Source organism: Pan paniscus, chromosome 20 (assembly GCF_029289425.2).
Source record: "Pan paniscus chromosome 20, NHGRI_mPanPan1-v2.0_pri, whole genome shotgun sequence".
Lineage (NCBI taxonomy): Eukaryota > Metazoa > Chordata > Mammalia > Primates > Hominidae > Pan > Pan paniscus.
Genome location: NC_073269.2, coordinates 19,351,415 through 19,372,646, shown reverse-complemented (window position 1 = coordinate 19,372,646; position 21,232 = coordinate 19,351,415). Strand labels below are relative to the sequence as shown.

At 53.4% G+C, this 21,232-nt stretch overlaps 1 protein-coding gene across 4 annotated transcripts in view; it reads right to left on the bottom strand.

Moving 5' to 3' along the window:
• PKN1 (protein kinase N1) overlaps positions 1-9,787 on the bottom strand; it is a 38,778-nt gene extending 28,991 nt beyond the window's left edge. Inside the window, exons 1-2 of one of the 4 annotated variants that reach the window (XM_008959141.4) lie at positions 9,522-9,787; positions 1,231-1,531 (exon numbers count right to left, since the gene is read on the bottom strand). In XM_008959141.4, coding sequence (XP_008957389.2) covers positions 1,231-1,531; positions 9,522-9,704 — 484 coding nt within the window. In that variant the 5' untranslated portion in view covers positions 9,705-9,787. Of the gene's footprint in view, positions 1-1,230; positions 1,532-2,344; positions 2,425-8,037; positions 8,110-9,149; positions 9,388-9,521 lie in introns of those variants that run through there. The other 3 variants (XM_034945333.4, XM_055103915.2, XM_003807079.5) reach the window with 3 other exon arrangements.
• Positions 9,788-21,232: the final 11,445 nt, after the last annotated feature.

The following is a 21,232-nucleotide window of genomic DNA, read 5'->3' as shown; positions in this document are numbered from 1 at the left end:
GAGGCTGGGGCAGGAGAATCACTTGAACCTGGGAGGTGGAGGTTGCAGTGAGCCGAGATCGTGCTATTGCACTTCAGCCTGGGTGACAAGAGCAAAACTCTGTCCTTCCCCACCAAAAAAAATTCAAACCGCTGAGTGAGGTGGCTCACACCTGTAATCCCAGCATTCTGGGAGGCACATCACCTGAGGTGGGTGGATCAGTTGAGGTCAGGAGTTTGAGACCAGCCTGGCCAACATGGTGAAATCCCATCTCTACTAAAAATACAAACGTTAGCCGGGCGTGGTGGTGCAAGCCTATAGTCCCAGCTACTCAGGAGGCTGAGGCAGGAGAATCACTTGAACCTGGGAGGTGGAGGTTGCAGTGAGCTGAGATTGCACCACTGCTCTCCAGCCTGGGTGATGGAGCAAGACTCCGTCTCAAAAAAAAAAAAAATGTAAAGCCAAAAAAAATTTTTTAAATTAAAAAACAAGCTGGGTGCAATGGCTCACGCCTGTATTCCCAGCATTTGGGAGGCCAAAGCAGGAGGATCACTTGAAGCCAGGAGTTCTAGCCAAGCCCTGGCAGCATACCAAGACCCTTTCTCTACAAAAAAAAAAAAAAAAATTAAATTAAATTAGCCAGGCATGGTGGTGTATGCCTATAGTCCCAGCTACTTGGAAGGCTGAGGTGGGAGGATTGTTTGAGCCCAGGAAATTGAGGCTGTAGTGAGCTTTGATCACACCACTGTACTCCAGCCTGGGTGACAAGGCAAGATCCTGTCTCCAAACAAAAACAAAAATAAACAGTCTTTGGGTATCATCCATGTAACTGTGGGAGTTTCTGGGTATTCATGTGACAGTGTGCACATCCTTGAGTGTTGCCTGGGTGTTGGCGTGGCTGTGTCTGGAGGTATTCGTGTGACAGTATGTGCACCCTTGGGTGTTGCCTGGGTGTTGGTGTGGCTGTTTTTTTAGGTGTTTGTGTGACTGCATGCACATCCTTGAATGTTGCCTGGGTGCTGGCGTGGCTGTGTCTAGAGGTATTCATGTGACAGCATGCACAGTCTTGAGTGTTACCGGGTGCTGGTGTGGCTGTATGCACCTCTCTGGGTGTTGGTGGCTACGGGGGTCATGGCATGCATCTCCCTGGGGGTCCGTGGAGATGGGTTAACCTGGCTCTGGAGACCATGGGTGAGCCAGTGAGCAGTGGAACCCCTGGAGTCCCGCATCCCCAGAGGCATCCCAGCTCACCGTGGGCGGCCGCCGGGTCGGGAAGCACCACGTGGGCGTGCAGCTCCTGCAGCTGCTGGTGCAGCAGGTCGAGGCGGCGCGAGGAGCCCCGCAGCAGCAGCTCCACGGGGCCCAGGCTGCGGCCCAGGTCAGTGGTGGCCCGCCGCAGGTTCTCAGCACCCTCCTTCAGCTTCAGCTCCTTGCGGATTTCCCGCCGCAGCCGCTCCCGCTCCAGCTCCAGCTGCTGCTGTACCCCGGGGGCTGCCAGGTCTGCCCCAGCCAGGCCCAGCTGCTCTAGCAGGGACCAGCTGCGAGGCTCACTCTGAGGAGGACAGAGTAGGGTCAGTGGAGCTAGGAGAACTCCAGGTGCAGACCACATGCAGCCAGCCTGGCCCAGCCTCTGCCCTGGATTGGGGCTCCCAAGACAGGGCCTGCTCTACCTCCTCTGACTCCCAAAACTGGAAGGTGACGAGGCCTTGCCACTGCTTCCTGACCTCCCCAAACTGGGAGGTCTCAAGAGCAGGGCCTTGTCACCCCCACCACCACAGCGTCCCCCACATTAAGGGGGTCTCAAGAATAAGATCTGTCTCCCTTCTGCTGCCTCCCCCAAACTAGAGGGTCCCAAGGGAAGATTCCTTCTTTTCTCTGCTGCTCCCCGAAACTAAGAGGGCCCAAGGGCAGGCCCTGTCTTCTCTCTGCTGTACCCCTAAAACTACAGGGTCCTGAGGACAGGCCCCATCTTCCCTCACTTGTACCCTGAAACTATGGCATCCCGAGGGCAGGCCTCATCTTTCCTTGGCTACACCCCCAAAACTAGGGTATCCCAAGGGCAGGCCAAGTCTTCTCTCTGCTGTACCCCCAAACTATGGGGTCTTGAAGACCCTCATCTGCTCTTCTCCTATGTTCAACAACTGGGACCCTAAAAAGCAGAGCCCGGTCTCCTTCCTTCTGTCTCTCCCCAACCTGGGAGCCCCAAAGGGCACTGGATAGTCTCATCCTCCAGACAGAGAACTCTGAGGCCAGCGCCCCATCTCCTCTCCTTGTTCCCAAACTGAGAGGTACCCGGGGAAGGACTACTGGCCTGTGCCACTTGGGGCCCCCTTCTGCCTGCCCCCACAGGGACCCTGGACCCCACCTCCAGCTCCTGCTCCGAGGGGTTATTGGCCTCCGCCATCCTGGGTCCGGGCTGAGTGCCCCGCCCTCTTCCTGAACCTCAGCCCCACCAGGGCCTCTCGGCCACCACTTCCTCTTTCCTGTCAACTCCCAGCACCCCTCGCGCGGGGCCAACTCCAGGGCATCTAAGGGACCTCCTGTTCCTCTAGATGAAACCCAGGGACAGTCCTTGCTCCCTGTCCCTAGAGAATGTCCAAGGTGTAGGCAGTTTGTACATTCACACACTCATGGTGTATCCATGAGGGGACGCAGGCTCCGGGGGCTGACTTGAGTGTGCACTAACTTTCAAATACAAATGTGGATATGCACAGAACACAGGCTCACAAATGTTTGCACGCTTTCTTTTTCTTTCCTTTTTTTTTTTTTTTTGAGACAGAGTCTCCCTTTGTGTTGCCCAGGCTGGAGTGCACTGGTGTGATCTTGGCTCACTGCAACCTCCGCCTCCCAGGTTCAAGCAATTCTCTTGCCTCAGCCTCCCGAGTAGCTGGGATTACAGGCATGCGCCGCCACACCCAGCTAATTTTTGTATTTTTAGTAGAGACAGAGTTTCACCATGTTGGCCAGGCTGGTCTCGAACTCCTGACCTCAGGTGATCCGCCCCCCTCAGCCTCCCAAAGTGCTGGGATTACTGGGCGCGAGCTACCGCGCCTGGCCTGTGTTTGCACAGTTATGGCTGCAGGTGTGTGCCTGCAACACAGGCTCACATGTGTGCACACTCCCATGCCTGTGTGTGTGGATGAAACAAAGATCCACACAGGTGCACACTTCTACACCTGCAGGTGTGTGCCTGGAAAATGGGCTCACAGTGTACCCATTCCCATGCCTACCACATATGCACTTATTTGCAAACACATACAAGTGCTTATGAGCTTCGCTCTAGAACCCATACAAGACACACTCCCACCTGCCCCAGAGGGCACGGCCCACATGCTCATGCGTGTGCACATGCTCACACACATATGCACGCTCCCCGAGGCCCCTGCAGTGCATCCATGCTCCCACAGACCTCCAGCCCTGCGACTACCTGCATATGTCCCTCCAGACTCTCCCAGCCACCCCTTGTCCCCGGCTTCCCCTTCAGGGTCAGAACAGCCACTTCTTCAGAGGTGAGGCCCCTTTCCTGCAGACGGGCCCTCCCAACTTCCTGCTTCCTCTCAGTCCAGTCGCCAGCTGTTATTGACCATAGCTGAGAGGCCCAGGGTCCCAGCCAGCCCAGTGGCACCTCCCTCAGGCCAACACAATTAGGGGACAGCACTGGGGGACTGGGATAAGAATTTCCAAAACCAGGCCGGGCACGGTGCCTCACGCCTATAATCCCAGCATTTTGGGAGGCCGAGGTGGGTGGATCACCTGAGGTCGGGAGGTCGAGGCCAGCCTGACCAACATGGAGAAACCCCGTCTCTACTAAAAAAAAAAAAAAAAAAAAAAATACAAAATACAAAATTAGCCGGGAATGGTGGTGCATGCCTATAATCCCAGCTACTCGGGAGGCTGAAGCAGAATCACTTGAACCCAGGAGGCAGAGGTCGAGGTGAGCCAAGATCGTGCCATTGCACGCCAGAGCGAAACTCCGTCTCAAAAAAATAAAAAAAGAATTTCCAATTTCCAAAATCACGCCGGGCGTGGTGGCTCACACCTGTAATCCCAGCACTTTGGGAGGATGAGCAAGGCAGATCACTTGAGGTCAGGAGTTCAAGACCAGCCTGGCCAACATGATGAAACCACGTCTCTACTAAAAATATGAAAATTAGCCAGGCATGGTGGCACGTGCTTGTAATCCCAGCTGCTTGGGAGGCTGAGGCATGAGAATCGCTTGAACCCAGGAGGTGGAGATTGCAGTGAGTCGAGATCACACCACTGCACTCCAGCCTGGGCGACAGAGTGAGACTCTATCTCAAAAAAAAAAAAAAAAAAAAAAAAAAAGAATGCCCCAAATCAGCAGCCTACAAAACCACTTGCTAAGCAAGCACACAGTAACATTCAAGAACAACTTATGATGGCATTACTTTCTGATAAGCTCATCATAAGTTGAAAATATCATAAGTCAAAAATGCATTTAATATATCTTACCTACCAAACATCATAGCTCACCCTGGCCTACCTTAAATGTGCTCAGAACACTTACCCAAGCCTACAGTTGGGCAAAAACGTCTAACACAAAGCTACTTTACAGTAAAGTTGAATATCTCATGTAACTTTTTTTCTTTTTTTTGAGACAGGTTCTTACTCTGTTGCCCAGGCTGGAGTGCAGTGGTGTGATCATGGCTCCCCGCAGTGTCTACCTCCTGGGCTCAAACAGTCCTCCCAGCTCAGCCTCCCGAGCAGCTGGGACTACAGGCATACGCCACCACACCTGGCTAATTTTTGTATTTTTCATAGACATGGGGTCTCACTATGTTGCCCAGGCTGATCTCGAACTCTTGGCCTCAAGTAATCCTCCTGCCTCGGCCTCCAAAAGTGCTGGGATTACAGGTGTGAGTCACTGCCCCGTGGCCAGGGCCTTGATTTAAAACAAGAGCACCCAGATTCCAAATGCTGGCTAGGAAATGGCCCCCTGGGGTTATCTCCTTCAGCTGGGAGCATCCATTTCACAGACAAGGAATGTTATCCTTGGCTCGTGACTGATCTCAAGCGCAGCTGCCCCCAGGGAGGAATGCCACAGACCAAGTGTATCACTCCCACCATCTTCCCAACCCCTCCCTACTAATCTTGAGCAGCTGCCAAGAATCTCCCCACTTCACAGGTGAGGAAACTGAGGCTCAAGGAAGTCACAGTAGTATGTTTTGTTCGTTTGTTTGAGACAGAGTCTTGCTCTTTCGCCTAGGCTGGAGTGCAGTGGTGCAATCTCGGCTCACTGCAATCTCCACCTTCCGGGTTCAAGCAATTCCCCTGCCTCAGCCTCCTGAGTAGTTGGGACTACAGGCACGTGCCACTGCGCCCAGCTAATGTTTTGTATTTTTAGTAGAGACGGGGTTTCACATGTTGGCCAGGCTGGTCTCAAACTCCTGACTTCAAGCAATCAGCCAGCCTCGGCCTCCCAAAGTTCTGGGATTACAAGTGTGAGGCACTGTGCCTGGCCAGTAACAGTTTTCCAAGGAGGGGAGATTTTCTCCCCATACCCGGGGACATGTGGCAACATCCAGAGACATTTTTGGTTGTCATGACTGTGGGTAAGGAGGTGGCTTCTATCAGGGTGAGGCCAGGGATGCCACTCAACGCCCTGCAGTGCACAGGACAGCCTCTACTGCAAAGAATGACCCAGCCCTGAATGTCAGTAGTGCTAAGGCTGAGAAGCCTACGGTTAAGGGTCATAGATTTGGCCAGGTGTGGTGGTTCACGTCTGTAATCCCAGCGCTTTGGGAGGCTGAGGCAGGAGCAGTGCTTGAGGTCAGGAATTGGAGATCAGTCTGGGCAACACAGCAAGACCTACAAAAATCTCTACAAAAAATAAAAAAGTATTGGCCAGGTGTGGTGGCTCTGCCTGTGATCCTAGCACTTTAGGAGGCCAAGGCCGGAGGACTGCTTGAGCTCAGGAGTTCGAGACCAGCCTGGGCAATAACGGTGAGACCCCATCTCTACAAAAAATGTAAGAATTAGCCAGGTGTGATGGCATGTGCCTGTAGTCTCAACTACTTGGGAGCCTGACGTGGGAAGCTGGCTTGAGCCCAGGAGGCAGAGGTTCCAGTGAGCCGAGATCACACCATTGCACTCCAGCCTGGCCAACAGAGCCAGGCTTTGTCTCAAAAAAGAAAAAAAGAGGCCAGGCGCGGTGGCTCATGCCTATAATCCCACCACTTTGGGAGGCCGAGGCAGGCAGATCACGAGGTCAGGAGATCTAGACCATCCTGGCTAACAAGGTGAAACCCTGTCTCTACTAAAAATACAAAAAAATCAGCCGGGCATGGTGGCGGGCGCTTGTAGTCCCGGCCACTTGGGAGGCTGAGGCAGGAGAATGGCGTGAACCCAGGAGGCAGAGCTTGCAGTAAGCCGAGATCAAGCCACTGCACTCTAGCCTGGGCGACAGAGCGAGACTCCATCACAAAAAAAAAAAGGAAAAGAAAAAAAGAAAGGCTGGGGGCAGTGGCTCACACCTGTAATCCCAGCACTTTGGGAGGCCTAGGCGGGCAGGTTACTTTGAGCTCAAGATTTCAAGACCAGCCTGGGCAACATGGCGAAACCCTGACTCTACTAAAAATACAAAAATTAGCCAGGCGTGGTGGTGTGCACCTGTAGTCCCAGCTACTCAGGAGGCTGGGGTGGGAGAACGGCTTGAGTCTAGGAGGCAGAGATCATGCCGCTGCACTCCAGCCTGGGTGACAGAGTGAGACCCCAATCTCAATTTAAAAAAATAAAGAAAAAAAAAATTAGCCAGGTGTGGTGGTGCATGCCTGTAGTCCTGTAGATCAGGTGTTTGAGGCTGCAGTAAACAAGAATCTCACCACTGCATTCCAGCCTGGGTAACAGAGCGAGACCCTGTCTCTACAAAAGTAAAAGGAAATTAGCCAGGCATGTTGGTCTGTGCCTTTTGTCCCAGCTACTTGGGAAGCTGAGGCAGGAAGATCACTTGAGCCCCGGAAATTGGAAATCGAGGCTGCGGTGACATAGGATCGCACCACTGTACTCCAGCCTGGGTGACAGAGCAAGACTGTCTCCTCTAAAATAAATAAATATAAATAAGTAAATCAATCAATAAGGACACAGATTCACACCCTGAGCTGCTGACCAGGACGCTTACCAGTAACGACTTCACAGCAGCCCCGCCTGCCAAGTGCTGGCGAGGTCTCGGTCTCTCTCTCTCCCATGAACACCCTCTTAGTCCCATTTTTCCTAGGTCAGAACCGAGGCTCAGAGAGGCGAAGGCACTGGGCCCAGGACACACAGCAAGGAAGTGTCACCGCTGGAATTTAAGCCCAGGCTCACCAAATACCACCCTCGCTCAGAAGGCCCCACCCCATCCCCAGCAGGCAGAGGGAGGACACAGCCAAGAGCGGGGCCAGCTCAACTGGGGAAGTCCAGGCAGAGAGGAGAGGTGGCCTCCCTCGGCCCCACCTCCAGCAGCTGAGGTCTGTAATGCACAGAGGGAGGGAGGCTGGGCTCCTGGGTTCTCCTCCCCTGAGTGACTCACTTCTACCCAGGGCACAGGGGTCACCTGAGGGCCAGCAAGGCAAACCCAGGACTCAGGGCCCTGGCCTGGCCTGTCCTATGGAGAACCCCTGCTCCTCCGCTGCCCACCATGGAGCGGAGACCTCAGACCCAGAGGACCTGCCTCCCATAATCCCCATCTTGCCAGAGCAGCCAGGGACCTAGACCCCCATATCCGGAGATTTCAATGCCTTGGGCGTTTCCGGAATCTGGACAGGACATCCGTTTGCAGGACACAGAACAGACAGGCACACGTTGGGACAGACAGAGGGACAGGGCAGCAGGCCCAAGCAACCATGAGAGAGGGATGACCAGGAGGGGGGAAGAGACTGGGGAAGAGATGGGAAGGGGGGACCAGGGCGTGGGTCCAGCCTCATTGCAGGAATCACAGCCTGTCTGGGTCATGTGTGGGATGCGCCAAGCGCATGCATGCGCCCGGGGATTCCTACACAGCCCTCCCTGGGCCGGGGGTAGAGGCAGGGACCCCGGCCCATCCCGGCCCTGAGGTCTGACCTTGTGTGATCGGCAACACCAGATACGCCCAGCTCCTCGGCAAGGCCGGCAGGCCATCAGCAGGACTGGGAAGGCGGGAGGGACCGGGGGTTACCGGGGAGACACAAAGGGGCCGGGGGCAGGTGCAGAAGGAGACGAGAACCCAGTTACACAACAACCACAGGACAATGAACTGGATGGTGAGGTGCTAATGGGGGCACCGAGGCACAGACATTTCTCAGATTTGGGTCACTTGAACCAAAGAAGGTTGGCAGTCACCCTGGCCGTGCTTGTCACAGACGGGGAAGATGAGTCCAGGTCAGTGATCCCCACCAGGTGGCACAAGGGGAATCTGGCTGGGCGGGAGGCTGGTGCCAGTCACGTGTGTGTGTTAGCAGGGTGGGGGTGACCCTGCCGTGCCCAGCCACCATGCAAAAAAGTAGGATTCTATATATGGGAGCATCCCTGGCCTGTTGACTGAGACACTCCCCACCCGGGAGAAGGTTCCACCTGACAGCCCAAGGGTGGGAGTGGGGGTCCCCATTCCCCCGACCTAATGCAGTGACTCGGGTACTTCCGCCAACAGGTGCCAATCTGGGTGGCGTCTGGAACATCATAAAGCTGTCTAGAGGCGGGGGTGGCTGGAGCTTTGTTATGCGGGGGAAGGGCACGGGCCGGGCCCAGCAGCCTCCTCCCCTCCCAGGGCACTGCGCCAGGCACGTGCCCCAGGTGGAGCGGCACCTGCCGGGTACCCAACCCTGGGGAGGGGGATGAGTTTGGGGGCGGACGAGAGGCACTGGGACTCCCAGCCAGCCACAGACACCCGAAGTACAGCCTCCGCCGCGCCCCTTCTAGTTCTCCAGGAGAGGCCGAGTTTGAGGGTGCAGCAGGGGTTGCCTCCGGGATCGCCCCCAAACCAGCCCCGTCCACATCGCCACCTGCCGAGAAGGGGGCCTCGCTGGCTCCACAGTCCCGGCCCAGGGAGGGGGCGCCGGGCGCTCCGGAGGCCCCCGCCCTCGCCATCGTCACCCGAGTCCCGTTCCGGGGGCTGGGGGGGCTCCCCCGGCAGCGCGCGGGCGGGGTCCGCCGGCGCCGTCCGGTCGCCCCGGGACTCCAGACGCAGGTGTGCCTACCTGCACGGCGTCGCTGGCCATGTCCTCCTGCGGCCCGCCAGGGGTCCCCGCGCGGAGGGAGGGGCGGCCAGAGGAGCGCGCGTGCGCCCCGGGCGTGGCGGGGAGGGGGCGGGCGCGGCGCGACCCTCCCCGGCGCGCGGCCCGCTCCGGCCTGCTCGGCTCCCGCCTCGCCTGGCCAGGCCGCCGCGTCCCCGCGCCGCGCCCTCCGGCCCCAGCGGCCGCCGGGCCTGGTCACGTGACCCCGGAGGTCGGCGCCCGGGGAGGGGGCGGGGCAGAGGGGGGACGGGTTCCCAGAGGCCCCCGGGGCTGCGGGGTCCCGCCCGTCCGCCCCCTCGGTCTCCCGAGCCCGGAGCACCCCCATCGGCTCCCCACCTTTCCTCTTTCCGGGTCCCAAGACGACCGCACGCTGCCGAGGGGTCCCCCAGTGGAGCGCGCGGGAACCCGAGGAGAACGGTTCCACGCGTTCAAGCCGAGAGCGGCGGAGGCCTTTGGGCCTCCCGGGACCCCTGAAAAAACAAACAGAATAACCCCCCACCCCACCCTACCCCGGTGCATTTGCAAGCTCGGGACGCCTGCATCTGTGGTCCCCTATTCAAGGGCATGGAAGTTTCCCCGTTACCTGGAGACAAGCTCTGGGCGGATCTGCATTCAAATCCCAGCGCTTTACGCCTTGGGGGAGCCAAACCCTTCCTGGCACCTCATCTGTGAAATGGGAATGATGCGCTCACCTCCTAGGTGTTGGTAAAATTCAATAAGACAGTGCAGGCCAAGAGCTGAGAACACACTAGACGCTCCATAAGTGTTAGCTGCTGTCACTTTTAATGTTATCGTAATTGTTTGTTTGTTGTTTTGCTATTTTTGGACGGAGTTTCGCTCTGTTGCCCATGCTGGAGTGCAGTGGCGCGATCTCGGCTCACTGCAACCTCCGCCTCCCGGATTCAAGTGATTCTTCTGCCTCAGCCTCCTGAGTAGCTGGGATTACAGGTGCCCACCACCCTACCCGGCTAATTTTTGTATTTTTAGTAGAGACGGGGTTTCATCATGTTGGCCAGGCTGGCCTCGAACTCCTGATCTCAGGTGATCCGCCCGCCTCGGTCTCCTAAAGTGCCGAGATTACACAGGCCTGAGCCACCGCGCCCAGCCTCTATTATCGTTATTGTTATTAAAAGAGGTTTGAATCCCAACTCGCTGTTCATCCTGGGGACCCCTGTGGCCTCTGAGTCTCAGTTTTCCCCGCTATAAAATGGGCACCGCCTTCTTTTTCGGGGCTGCTGCATGCAGATGGCGCTCCATAAATGCAGACTCGTGCCCAAGCGGAGAGTGGAGGCCTCTGCGGAATTTCTAGGGGATCTCCGGGGTCTGCAGAGCGTGCAGCTTTGTTCGTGGCCGCCGTCGGACCCTCACTCCCTCGGAAACCAGGCGAGGGAGCCAAACCTTGGTCTCCGGGGCTCCGGCAGGGAGCGCTCCCTGGCGGCGGTGCCTGCACATTGGCGCCCTTTGGGACCCGAGGAAGCGCCGTGGGCTGCGGGTACCTTGGTTACCCGTGGCTCTGCGTGGTTTCAGTCGTCCCAGAAACCAGGGCGCGATGTTTTCTCTCTTATTTTTTCCTCTGAGCAACTCTTTGGGAGATACTAACAACAGAAAGAGAGAAGGAGGAGAATTATGCTGATCCAGAACCCATCCAGCCGGGCATGGTGGCGCACGCCTGTAGTCCCAGCTACCAGGAGGCTGAGGCGGGAGGATCGCTTGAGCTCAAGAGGCTGAGAATGCATCACTGTGGGGAGAAATCATGATGCCCCTGCACTCCAGCCTGGGTGACAGAGCGAGACCCTGTCTAAAAAAAGAAAGAAAAAAAAACACGGCTGGGTGCAGTGGCTCACCCCTGTAATCCCAGCCCTTTAGGAGGCCAAGGTGGGTGGTGGATGGATCACTGGAGGTCAGGAGTTCGAGACCAGCCTAGCCAATATGGTGAAACCCATCTCTACTAAAAAATATAAAATTAGCTGAACGTGGTGGCGCATGCCTGTAATCCCAGCTACTCGGGAGGCTGAGGCAGGAGAATCGCTTGAACCCAAGAGGCAGAGATTGCAGTGAGCCGAGATCGTGCCATTGCACTCCAGCCTGAGCGACAGAGCAAGATTCCATCTAAAAAAAGAAAAAAGAGGGGGCCAGGTGTGGTGGCTCACGCCTGTAACCCCAGCACTTTGGGAAGCAGAGGCAGGCGGATCACGAGGTCAGGAGATTGAGACCATCCTGGCTAACATGGTGAAACCCCGTCTCTACTAAAAATATAAAAAATTAGCCGTGCGTGGTGGCGGGCGCCTGTAGTCCCAGCTACTAGGGAGGCTGAGGCAGGAGAATGGCATGAACCCAGGAGGCGGAGCTTGCAGTGTGCCGAGATCGCGCCACTGCACTCCAGCCTGGGCGACAGAGCGAGACTCCATCTCAAAAAAAAAAAAAAAAAAAGAGAAAGAAAACAACAACAACACACACACAAGCCCAGAATTCACCCACATTTCACCTTTCCACTTTGTCGCATCCAGTCCCTACCATCACTCACCTGAACCAGTGTAGTCACCTCTCTCCTGGTCTCCTGGTTTTGCCCTCGCCCCCACAGTCTGTTCCCACAACAGCCCAAGGGAGCAGTGAACACATGAGATGGGGTATGCCCCTCCTCTGTCTAGAACCCTCCATGGCTCCCAGCTCACTCAGGGAAAAAACTCAGGTCCTCCCCACAGCCCACGAAGCTCTGCACCATCAGTTCTTACTTCTTCCCATCTCTCCCCCTTGCTCACTCCTTCCAGCCACATGAGCCTTCTAACTGTTTCTCAAATGCTTGTTGATTGAATAAAAGAAAGAACTCTGTGGCTGGGCGCAGTGGCTCCCACCTGTAATCCCAGCAATTTAGGAGGTCAAGGGGGGTGAATCACTTGAGGCCAGGAATTTGAGACCAGCCTGGCCAACATGGTGAAACCCCATCTCTACTAAAAATTTAAAAATTAGCCAGGTGTGCTGGCGGGCATCTGTATATCCAGCTACTTGAGAGACTGAGGCAGGAGAATGGTTTGAACCTGGGAGGCGGAGGTTGCAGTGAGCCAAGATCGCACCCCTGCACACCCCCCTGGGTGATAGAGCAAGACTCTGTCAGAAAGAAAGAAAGAGAAAGAGAAAGAGAGAGAGAGAGAGAGAGAGAGGAAGGAAGGGAGGGAGGGGAAGGGAGAAAAAGAAAAGAGAAAAGAAAAGAACTCATGGCCAGGCATGGTGGCTCACGCCTGTCACCCCAGCACTTTGGGAGGCCCAGACGAGAGGATCACGAGGTCAGGAGATTGCGACCATCCTGGCTAACACGATGAAACCCCATCTCTACTAAAAATACAAAAAATTAGCCGGGCGTGGTGGCGGGCGCCTGTAGTCCCAGCTACTCGGGAGGCTGAGGCAGGAGAATGGCGTAAACCTGGGAGGCAGAGGTTGCAGTGAGCCGAGATCACGCCACTGCACTCCACCCTGGGGGACAGAGCGAGACTCCAGCCTGGGGGACAGAGCGAGACTCCCTCTCAAAAAAAAAAAAAACTCTGCAAGCTAGTTCTTTCATATTTATTTATTTATTGTTTGTTTGTTTAGACAGAATTTCGCTCTCGTTGCCCAGGCTGAAGTGTGATGGCACGATCTCAACTCAACGCAACCTCTGCCTCCCTGATTCAAGCAATTCCCAGCCTTAGCCTCCTGAGTAGCTGGGATTACAGGCATGTGCCACCACACCCGGCTAATTTTGTATTTTTAGCAGAGATGGGGTTTCTCTACATTGGTCAGGCTGGTCTCCAACTCCTGACCTCAGGTGATCTGCCCACCTTGGCCTCCCAGACTGCTGGGATTACAGGTGTGAGCCATCGCGCCCAGCCTGATATTTATTTATTTAGAGACAGGGTCTCACTCTGTCACTCAGGCTGGGGTGCAGTGGCGCCATCACAGCTCACTGCAGCTTCCACCTTGCAGGTTTAAACGATCCTCCTGCCTCAGCCTCCCAGGTAGCTGGGACCACAGGTGTGCACCACCATGTCTGGCTAGTTTTTTCAAAAAAATTTTGTGTGTGTGTGTAGATACTGGATCTCGTAATATTGCCCAATCTGGTCTTGAACTCCTGGGCTCAAGCAATTCTTCTGCATTGGCCTCCTGAAATGCTGGGATTACAGGCATGAGCCATCAAGCTTGGCCCAAACTGGTTCTTTTGCTCCAGTTTTGCAGGTGAGTAAGCTGAGAAGTCCCTTACCCCAATCATCAAGCCAGGATGTCTATGGCCCTTTCCCTGAGAAACGAAGTAGCTCCCTCTAATTCTCCAGCCCACCCATTCTACAGATGAGGAGGACAAGGCAGAGTGAGGTTTCATGGGGGCCGAGGGATTGGGTTGTCTGGAACCACCTTGCACAGGGATGGGTGCTCCCTCCCCAACCTGTGAGGTCCCAGGCTGCCTCCCCAGATGGAGCTGGGGAAACCAGCCAAATTCTCGCTCCACCCTTCAGGCATTCATTTACTCAGTGAATATTTACAGAGACCCACTGGGGAATTTGGTGGCACTGGAAATAAAGTTGCAGTTCAGGCCTTTTTTTTTTTTTTTGGAGACAAAGTCTCATTCTGTCACCCAGGCTAGAGTGCAGTGGGTGAGATCACAGCTCACTGCAGCGCAGCCTCAACCTCCCAGGTTCAAGTCATCCTGCCACCTCAGCCCCTTGAGTAGCTGGGACTGCAGGCATGCACTACCATGCCCAGCTAATTCTTTTTTTTTTTTTTTTTTTTTTTTTTTTTGCAGAGATGAAGTCTCAATGTGTTGCCCAGGATGGTCTTGAACTCCTGGCCTCAAGTGATCCTCCCGCCTCGGCCTCCCAAAATGCTGGGATTACAGGTATGAGCCACCACGTCCAGACACACTTTGTTTGCACTTTAAAAGGGGAGACGTGGCCAGGTGTGGTGGCTCAAGCCTGTAATCCCAGCACTTTGGGAGGCTGAGGTGGGTGGATCACCTGAGATCAGGAGTTTGAGACCAGCCTGGCCAACATGGTGAAACCCCATATGTACTAAAAATACAAAAAAAATCAGCTGGGTGTGGTGGTGAGTGCCTGTAGTCCCAGCTACTCGGGAGGCTAAGGCAGGAGAATCGCTTGAATCCGGGAGGTGGAGGTTGCAGCAAGCCAAGATTGCACCATTGCACTCCAGCCTGGGCAACAAGAGCAAGACTCCGTCTCAAAAAACAAACAAACCAAGAAAGGGGGCGGGGAGACATAGCCAGGCATGGTGGCGCATGCCTGTAGTCCCAGCTACTCAGGAGGCTGAGGCACCAGAATTGCTTGAACCTGGGAGGCAGAGGTTGCAATGAGCCGAGATCGCACCACCGTACTCCAGACTGGGCAACAAAGCAAGACTCCGTCTCAAAAACAATAAAAATAAAAAAGGAGCGGGGGGGTGGTTGCTGGGCACAGTGGCTCATGCCTGTAATCCCAGCACTTTGGGAAGCCGAGACAGGTGGATCACCTGAGGTCAGGAGTTCGAGACCATCCTGGCCAACATGGCAAAACTCCGCCTCTACTAAAAATACAAAAATTAGCCGGGTGTGGTGGCACACGCCTGTAATCCCAACTACTAGGGAAGCTGAGGTAGGAGATCACTTGAACCCAGGAGGCAGAGGTTGCAGTGAGCCAAGATCGTGCTACTGCACTCCAGCCTGGGAGACAGAGCAAGACAAAAAAACAAAACAAAACAAAACAAAAAAAACAGTGTCGGGGGGAGAGACAAAGGACTAATTGTACAATCTCAACAAAATATGACAACTGCACCGGCACATCCTTGCAGCTGTTCTTACCCCTCTCTAATTCATTCTGGGGCCTTGGAAATCCTAAATCACACCATCACCATCCCTGCTTCTCCCTGCTAGAAAACGTGCCTGTGCCTGGTTTCCCAGCAGACTTAGGAAAAACTTCATACTCCTCACTTGGTCTACAAGGTGATCTTGTCAGACTTCTCTGCCCACCTGTCCAAACACCTCACTCTCCTCACCCCCATCCAGCAACATTAGCCTTCACTATGTTCTTTAAATAGTCTCACCTTGGCCAGGCACAGTGGATCATGCCTGGAATCCCAGGACTTTGTGAGGCTGTGTCAGGTTGATCACCTTAGGTCAGGAGTTCGAGACCAGCTTGGCCAACATGGTGAAACCCCATCTCTACTGAAAATACAAAAAAAAAAAAAATTAGCCAGCTGTGGTGGCAGATGCCTATAATCCCAGCTACTTGGGAGGTGGAGGCTCGAGAATCGCTTGAACCCAGGAGGTGGAGGTTGCAGTGAGCCAAGATTGTGCCACTGGGCTGTGCGTGCCTGTAATCCCAGCACTCTGGGAGGCAGAGGCAGGTGGATCACCTGAGGTGAGGAGTTGAAGACCAGCCTGACCAACATGGTGAAACCTGAATTTATTAAATACAAAAAATTAGCTGGATGTGGTGGTGGGTGCCTGTAATCCCAGTTACTTGGGAGGCCAAGGCAGAAGAATTGCTTGAACCTGGGAGACGGAGGTTGCAGTGAGTCGAGATTGCACCAGTGCACTCCAGCCTGGGCAACAAGAGTGAAACTCCATCTAAGAAAATAAAAAAAATTAGCTGGGCGTGGTGGCCGGCACCTGGAATCCCAGCTACTCAGCAGGCTGAGGCAGGAGAATCGCTTGAACCAGGGAGGCGGAGGTTGTAGTGAGCTGAGATCATGCCATAGCACTCCAGCCTGGGTAATAGAACAAGACTCTCTCAGAAAAAAAAAAAAAAAAGGCCAGCGATTGGCTCATGCCTGTAATCCCAACACTTTGGGAGGCTGAGGCGGGCAGGTCATGAGGTCAGGAGTTTGAGACCAGCCTGACCCACATAGTGAGACCCCATCTCTATGGAAAATACAAACATTAGTTGGGCGTGGTGGTGCTCGCCTGTAATCCCAGCTACTTGGGAGGCTGAGGCAGGAGAATAACTCAAACCTGGGAGGCAGAGATTGCAATGAGCCAAGATCATGCCATTGCACTCCAGCCTGGGCAATAGAGTGAGACTCCACCTCAAAAAAAAAAAAAAAAGCCAGGCGCAGTGGCTGATGCCTGTAATCCCAGTACTTTGAGAGGCCAAGGCAGGTGGATCACGAGGTCAGGAGTTCAAGACCAGCCTGGCCAAGATGGTGAAACCCCATCTCTACTAAAAATACAAAAATTATCTGGGTGTTGTGGCGGGCACCTGTAATCCCAGCTACTTGGGTGGCTGAGGCAGAGAACTGTTTGAACCCAGGAGGCAGAGGTTGCAGTGAGCCGAGATAGTGCCATGCACTCTGGCCTGGGTGACAGAGCAAGACTCCGTTTCAAATAAAAAACAAAAATCATGCCACTGCATTCCAGCCTGGGCAACAGAGTGAGACCAAAGAAACAAAAAAACAAACCACCTCCTACCGTCAAAAAAAAACCAAACAAAAACAAATAGTCTCACCTTACTTCCAAACACATGGCCCTTGCACTGGCTGTTATCTGTTCTGGAATGCTTTTCTATCACATCTTTCCAGGGCTGGCCCCTTTTGCTCATTTAGTTATCTGTTTAAATGTAACATCTTCTGAGCAATCTTCCTAGACCACACCGACGTCATTTCTGGCCCTTGGCCCTGTTTGATTATTTTGCATGTTACTCCTCCCTGAAATTACACAGAGCCTGTGCTATGTCTGTCTTTGTGAAAGGAATGAGTGGGCACAGTATGAGGTATCAGGCGAAAGGTATCCCAGACTGCAAAGGCTGGAGGGGGTAGCTGTCGCACTTCAGAGGAAGCAGTCAGTGTAGGCTTCCCTGAAGGACAGGTACTGGAGTAAACTTGGGAAAGACAAGCTAGAAAATTGCAAGGTAGGCTGGGCGCGGTGGCTCACGCCTGTAATCCGAGCACTTTGGAAGGCCGAGGCGGGTGGATCACGAGACCAGGAGATTGAGACCGTCCTGGCTAACACGGTGAAACCCCGTCTCTACTAAAAATACAAAAAAAGGCCGGGCGCGGTGGCTCATGCCTGTAATCCAAGCACTTTGGAAGGCCGAGACGGGAGGATCACAATGTCAGGAGTTGGAGAGCAGCCTGGCCAATATGGTGAAACCCTGTCTCTACCAAAAATATGAAAATTAGTCAGGCGTGGTGGTGGGCGCCTGTAGTCCCAGCTACTCGGGAGGCTGAGGCAGGAGAATCGCTTGAACCTGGGAGGCAGAGGTTGCAGTGAGCCAAAATCATGCCACTGCACTCCAGTCTGGGCGACAGAGCAAGACTCTCTCTCAAAAAAAAAAAAAAGGACTAAGCGTAGTGCCTCAGGCCTGTAGTCCCAGTACTTTGGGAGGCAGAGGTGGGAGGATTGCAGAGGACAGGAGTTCTAGACCAGCCTGGGCAGCATAGGGAGAGCATCATCTTTGGTTATTATTATTATTATTATTGAGACAAAATCTTGCTCTGTCACCCAAGCTGAAGTGTAATGGCACGATCTCGGCTCACTGCAACCTCTGCCTCCCAGGTTTAAGCAATTCTCCTGTCTCAGCCTCCTGAGTAGCTGGGATTACAGGCGTGTGCCACCACACCTGGCTAATTTTTTGTGTTTTTAGTAGAGATGGGGTTTCACCATGTTGGCCAGGCTGGTCTGGAGCTCCTGACCTCAAGTGATCCACCCACCTCAGCTTCCCAAAGTGCTGGGATTACAGGCAGGAGCCACTGGGCCCAGCTTCTAGTTATTTTTTAATGATACTAAAGAGAAAGAAAGGAACAAAATGATGCAGTCTGATACCATTTGTATCAAACACACACACACACACACACATATATATATAAAGTGAAGAAATGTATAAAGTAAAGGAGGCTGGGCGAGGTGGCTCATGCCTATAATCCCAGCACTTTGGGGAGGCAGAGGCGGGAAGATTGCTTGAGCTCAGGAGTTCCAGAGCAGCCTGGACAACATGGCAAAACCCCATTTCTTCTAAAAAATACAAAAATTAGTGGGCCAAGGAGGTGGAGGTTACAGTGAGCTGAGATCTCACCTGGCACTATGGCCCGAGTGACAGCCAGACTGTTTATTTTTTTATTTTTATTTATATTATGTAATTTTATTTTTTGAGATGGAGTCTTGCTCTGTCGCCCAGGCTGGAGTGCAGTGGCGCAGTCTCAGCTCACTGCAAGCTCCACCTCCCGGGTTCACGCCATTCTCCTACCTCAGCCTCCAGAGTAGCTGGGATTACAGGCGCCCGCCACCAGGCCTGGCCAATTTTTTTTGTATTTTTTAGTAGAGACGGGGTTTCACCGTGTTAGCCAGGATGGTCTCTATCTCCTGACCTCATGATCTGCCTGTCTCGGCCTCCCAAAGTGCTGGGATTAGAGGCATGAGCCACCGTGCCTGGCCTATATTATTTATTTATTTATTGAGACAGAGTCTCGCTCTGTCGCCCAGGCTGGAGTGCAGTGGTGTGATCTCAGCTCACTGCAGCCTCCACCTCCCAGGTTCACAAGATTATTCTGCCTCAGACAACTGAGTAGCTGGGATTACAGGTGCCTGCCACCATGCCCAGCTAATTTTTGTAGTTTTAGTAGAGACGGGTTTTCTCCATTTTGGCCAGGCTGGTCTTGAACTCTTGACCTCAGGTGATTCACCTGCCTCGGTTCCCAAAGTGCTGGGATTACAGGCGTGAGCCACTGTGCCTGGCCCAGACCCTGTTTGAAAAAAAAGAAAAATTAGTCGGGCATGGTGGCAGGTGCCTGTAATCCCAGTTACTCGGAAGGCTGAGGCAGAAGAATCGCTTAAACCCAAGAGGTGGTGGTTGCAGTTAGCCGAGATCGTGCCACTGCACTCCAGCCTGGGGAACAAGAGTGAAACTCTGTCTCAAAAAAAAAAAAAAAAAAAAAAAGTAAATGGGAAAAATAAAAAGGGAAATGAAAGGAAATGTATATGAAGTAGCTTTTTAGCTTTTTTTTTTTTTCTTTGGTAGAGAAGAGGTCTCACCACATTGCCCAAGCTAGTCTTGAACTTCCTGCCTCAGCCTTCCAAAGTTCTGGGATTACATGTGTGAGCCACTACACCCAGTACCTTTTCTATGTTTTGATATGTATAGATATCCAAATACCTACCATTGTAACATCACAAAGAAGATGAAGGTAAAAACAACAAAACAAATACTTAGCATTGTGTTGCAATTGCCTACAGTATTCAGACAGTTACACGCTGTCCAGGTTGGTAGCCTAGGAGCAGTAGGCTTTATATAGCAGGGGTCCCCACCCCCACCCCTCCCTGACCTGGTGGCCTGTCAGGGACCAGGCCACACAGCAGGAGGTGAGTGATGGGTGAGCATTACCTACCGCCTGAGCTCTGCCTCCTCTCAGATCAGCAACAGCATTAGATTCTCATAGCAGCTCAACCCTATTGTGAACTGTGCATGTGAGGGACCTAGGTTGCCCATTCCTTATGAGAATCTAACTAATGCCTGATGATCTGAGGTGGAACAATTTCATCCCAAAACCATCCACCCTCCTTACGTCCATGGAAAAATTGTCTTCCATCGTACAGGTCCCTGGTGCCAAAAAGGTTGGGGACTGCTGGGCTACACCACATAGCCTACACGTGTAGTAGCCATACCATCTAGGTTTTTTTTTTGAGATGGAGTCTCACTCTGTTGCCCAGGCTGGAGTGCAATGGCAGGATCTCGGCTCATTGCAACCTCCGCCTCCTGGGTTCAAGTGATTCTCCTGCCTCAGCCTCCTGAGTAGCTGGTATTACAGGTGCGCACCACCATGCCCGGCTAATTTTTGTATTTTTAGTACAGACAGTGTTTCACTATCTTGGCCAGGCTGCTCTCGAACTCCTGACCTCGTGATCCACCCGCCTTGGCCTCCCAAAGTGCTGGGAATGAACCACCATGCCCGGACCCATCTAGGTTTATCTAAGTTCCCTTGTCTAGGTCAGTTTGCATTGCTATAAAGGAATACCTGAGTCTGGGTAATTTATAAAGAGGTTTATTTGGCTCACAGTTCTGCAGACTGTACCAGAAGCATGACACTAGCATTTGTTTCTGGGAGGGCCTCGGAAAGTTTCCAATCATAGTTGAAGGGGAAGGAGAGCAGGCATTCCATGGTGAGACAGGAAGGAAGCCAGACCGAGAGAGGACAGCAGTGCCGTGCTCTTTTAAATGATCAGCAATCTCATGAATAGAGGGAGAACTCACTTTACCGTGGAAATGTCACTAAGCCATTCATGAGGGATCTACCCTCGTGACCAAAAAGACCTCCCACTAGTTCCCACATCCAACACTGCGGATCACCTGTCTGCCTGCCTGCCTTCCTTCCTTCATTTCCCTTCCTTCCTTCCTTCCTCTTTCTTCTTTATTTTTGTTTTATTCTTTTTCTTTTTTCTGTTTTTTTTTTTTTTTTGAGACGGAGTCTCACTCTTTCACCCAGGCCGGACTGCAGTGGCGCTATCTCAGCTCACTGCAAGCTCCACCTCCCAGGTTCATGCCATTCTCCTGCCTCAGCCTCTCGAGTAGCTGAGACTACAGGTGTCCGCCACCGCACCCGGCTAATTTTTGGTATTTTTAGTAGAGGCGGGGTTTCACCGTGTTAGCCAGGATGGTCTCGATCTCCTGACCTCGTGATCCGCCCACCTCAGCCTCCCAAAGTGCTGGGATTACAGATGTGAGCCACCGCACCTGGCCTCTTTCCTCTTTTTTTTTTTTTTTTGAGACAGTCTCACTCTGTCTCCCAGGCTGGAGTGCAGTGGCACAAACATGGCTCACTGCAGCCCCAACCTCCTGGGCTCAAGAAGGATCACATTTCAACATGAGATTTGGAGGGGACAAACATCCTAACTGTATCAAACTCCATGATGTTCATACAATGACAAGATTGCCTACGGAGACATTTCTCAACATGTCCGTGTCATTATGTGACCCCATGACTGTAATTCTTGTAAAGGTGGGTGCAGTAACTGTTCAGTACGACTGTTTTTCTTTAGGGCATTGTTTCTGTACTGGGAGGAAAGGAGTTGGAGTGAAGCACAGGTGACTTCAACTTTTTTT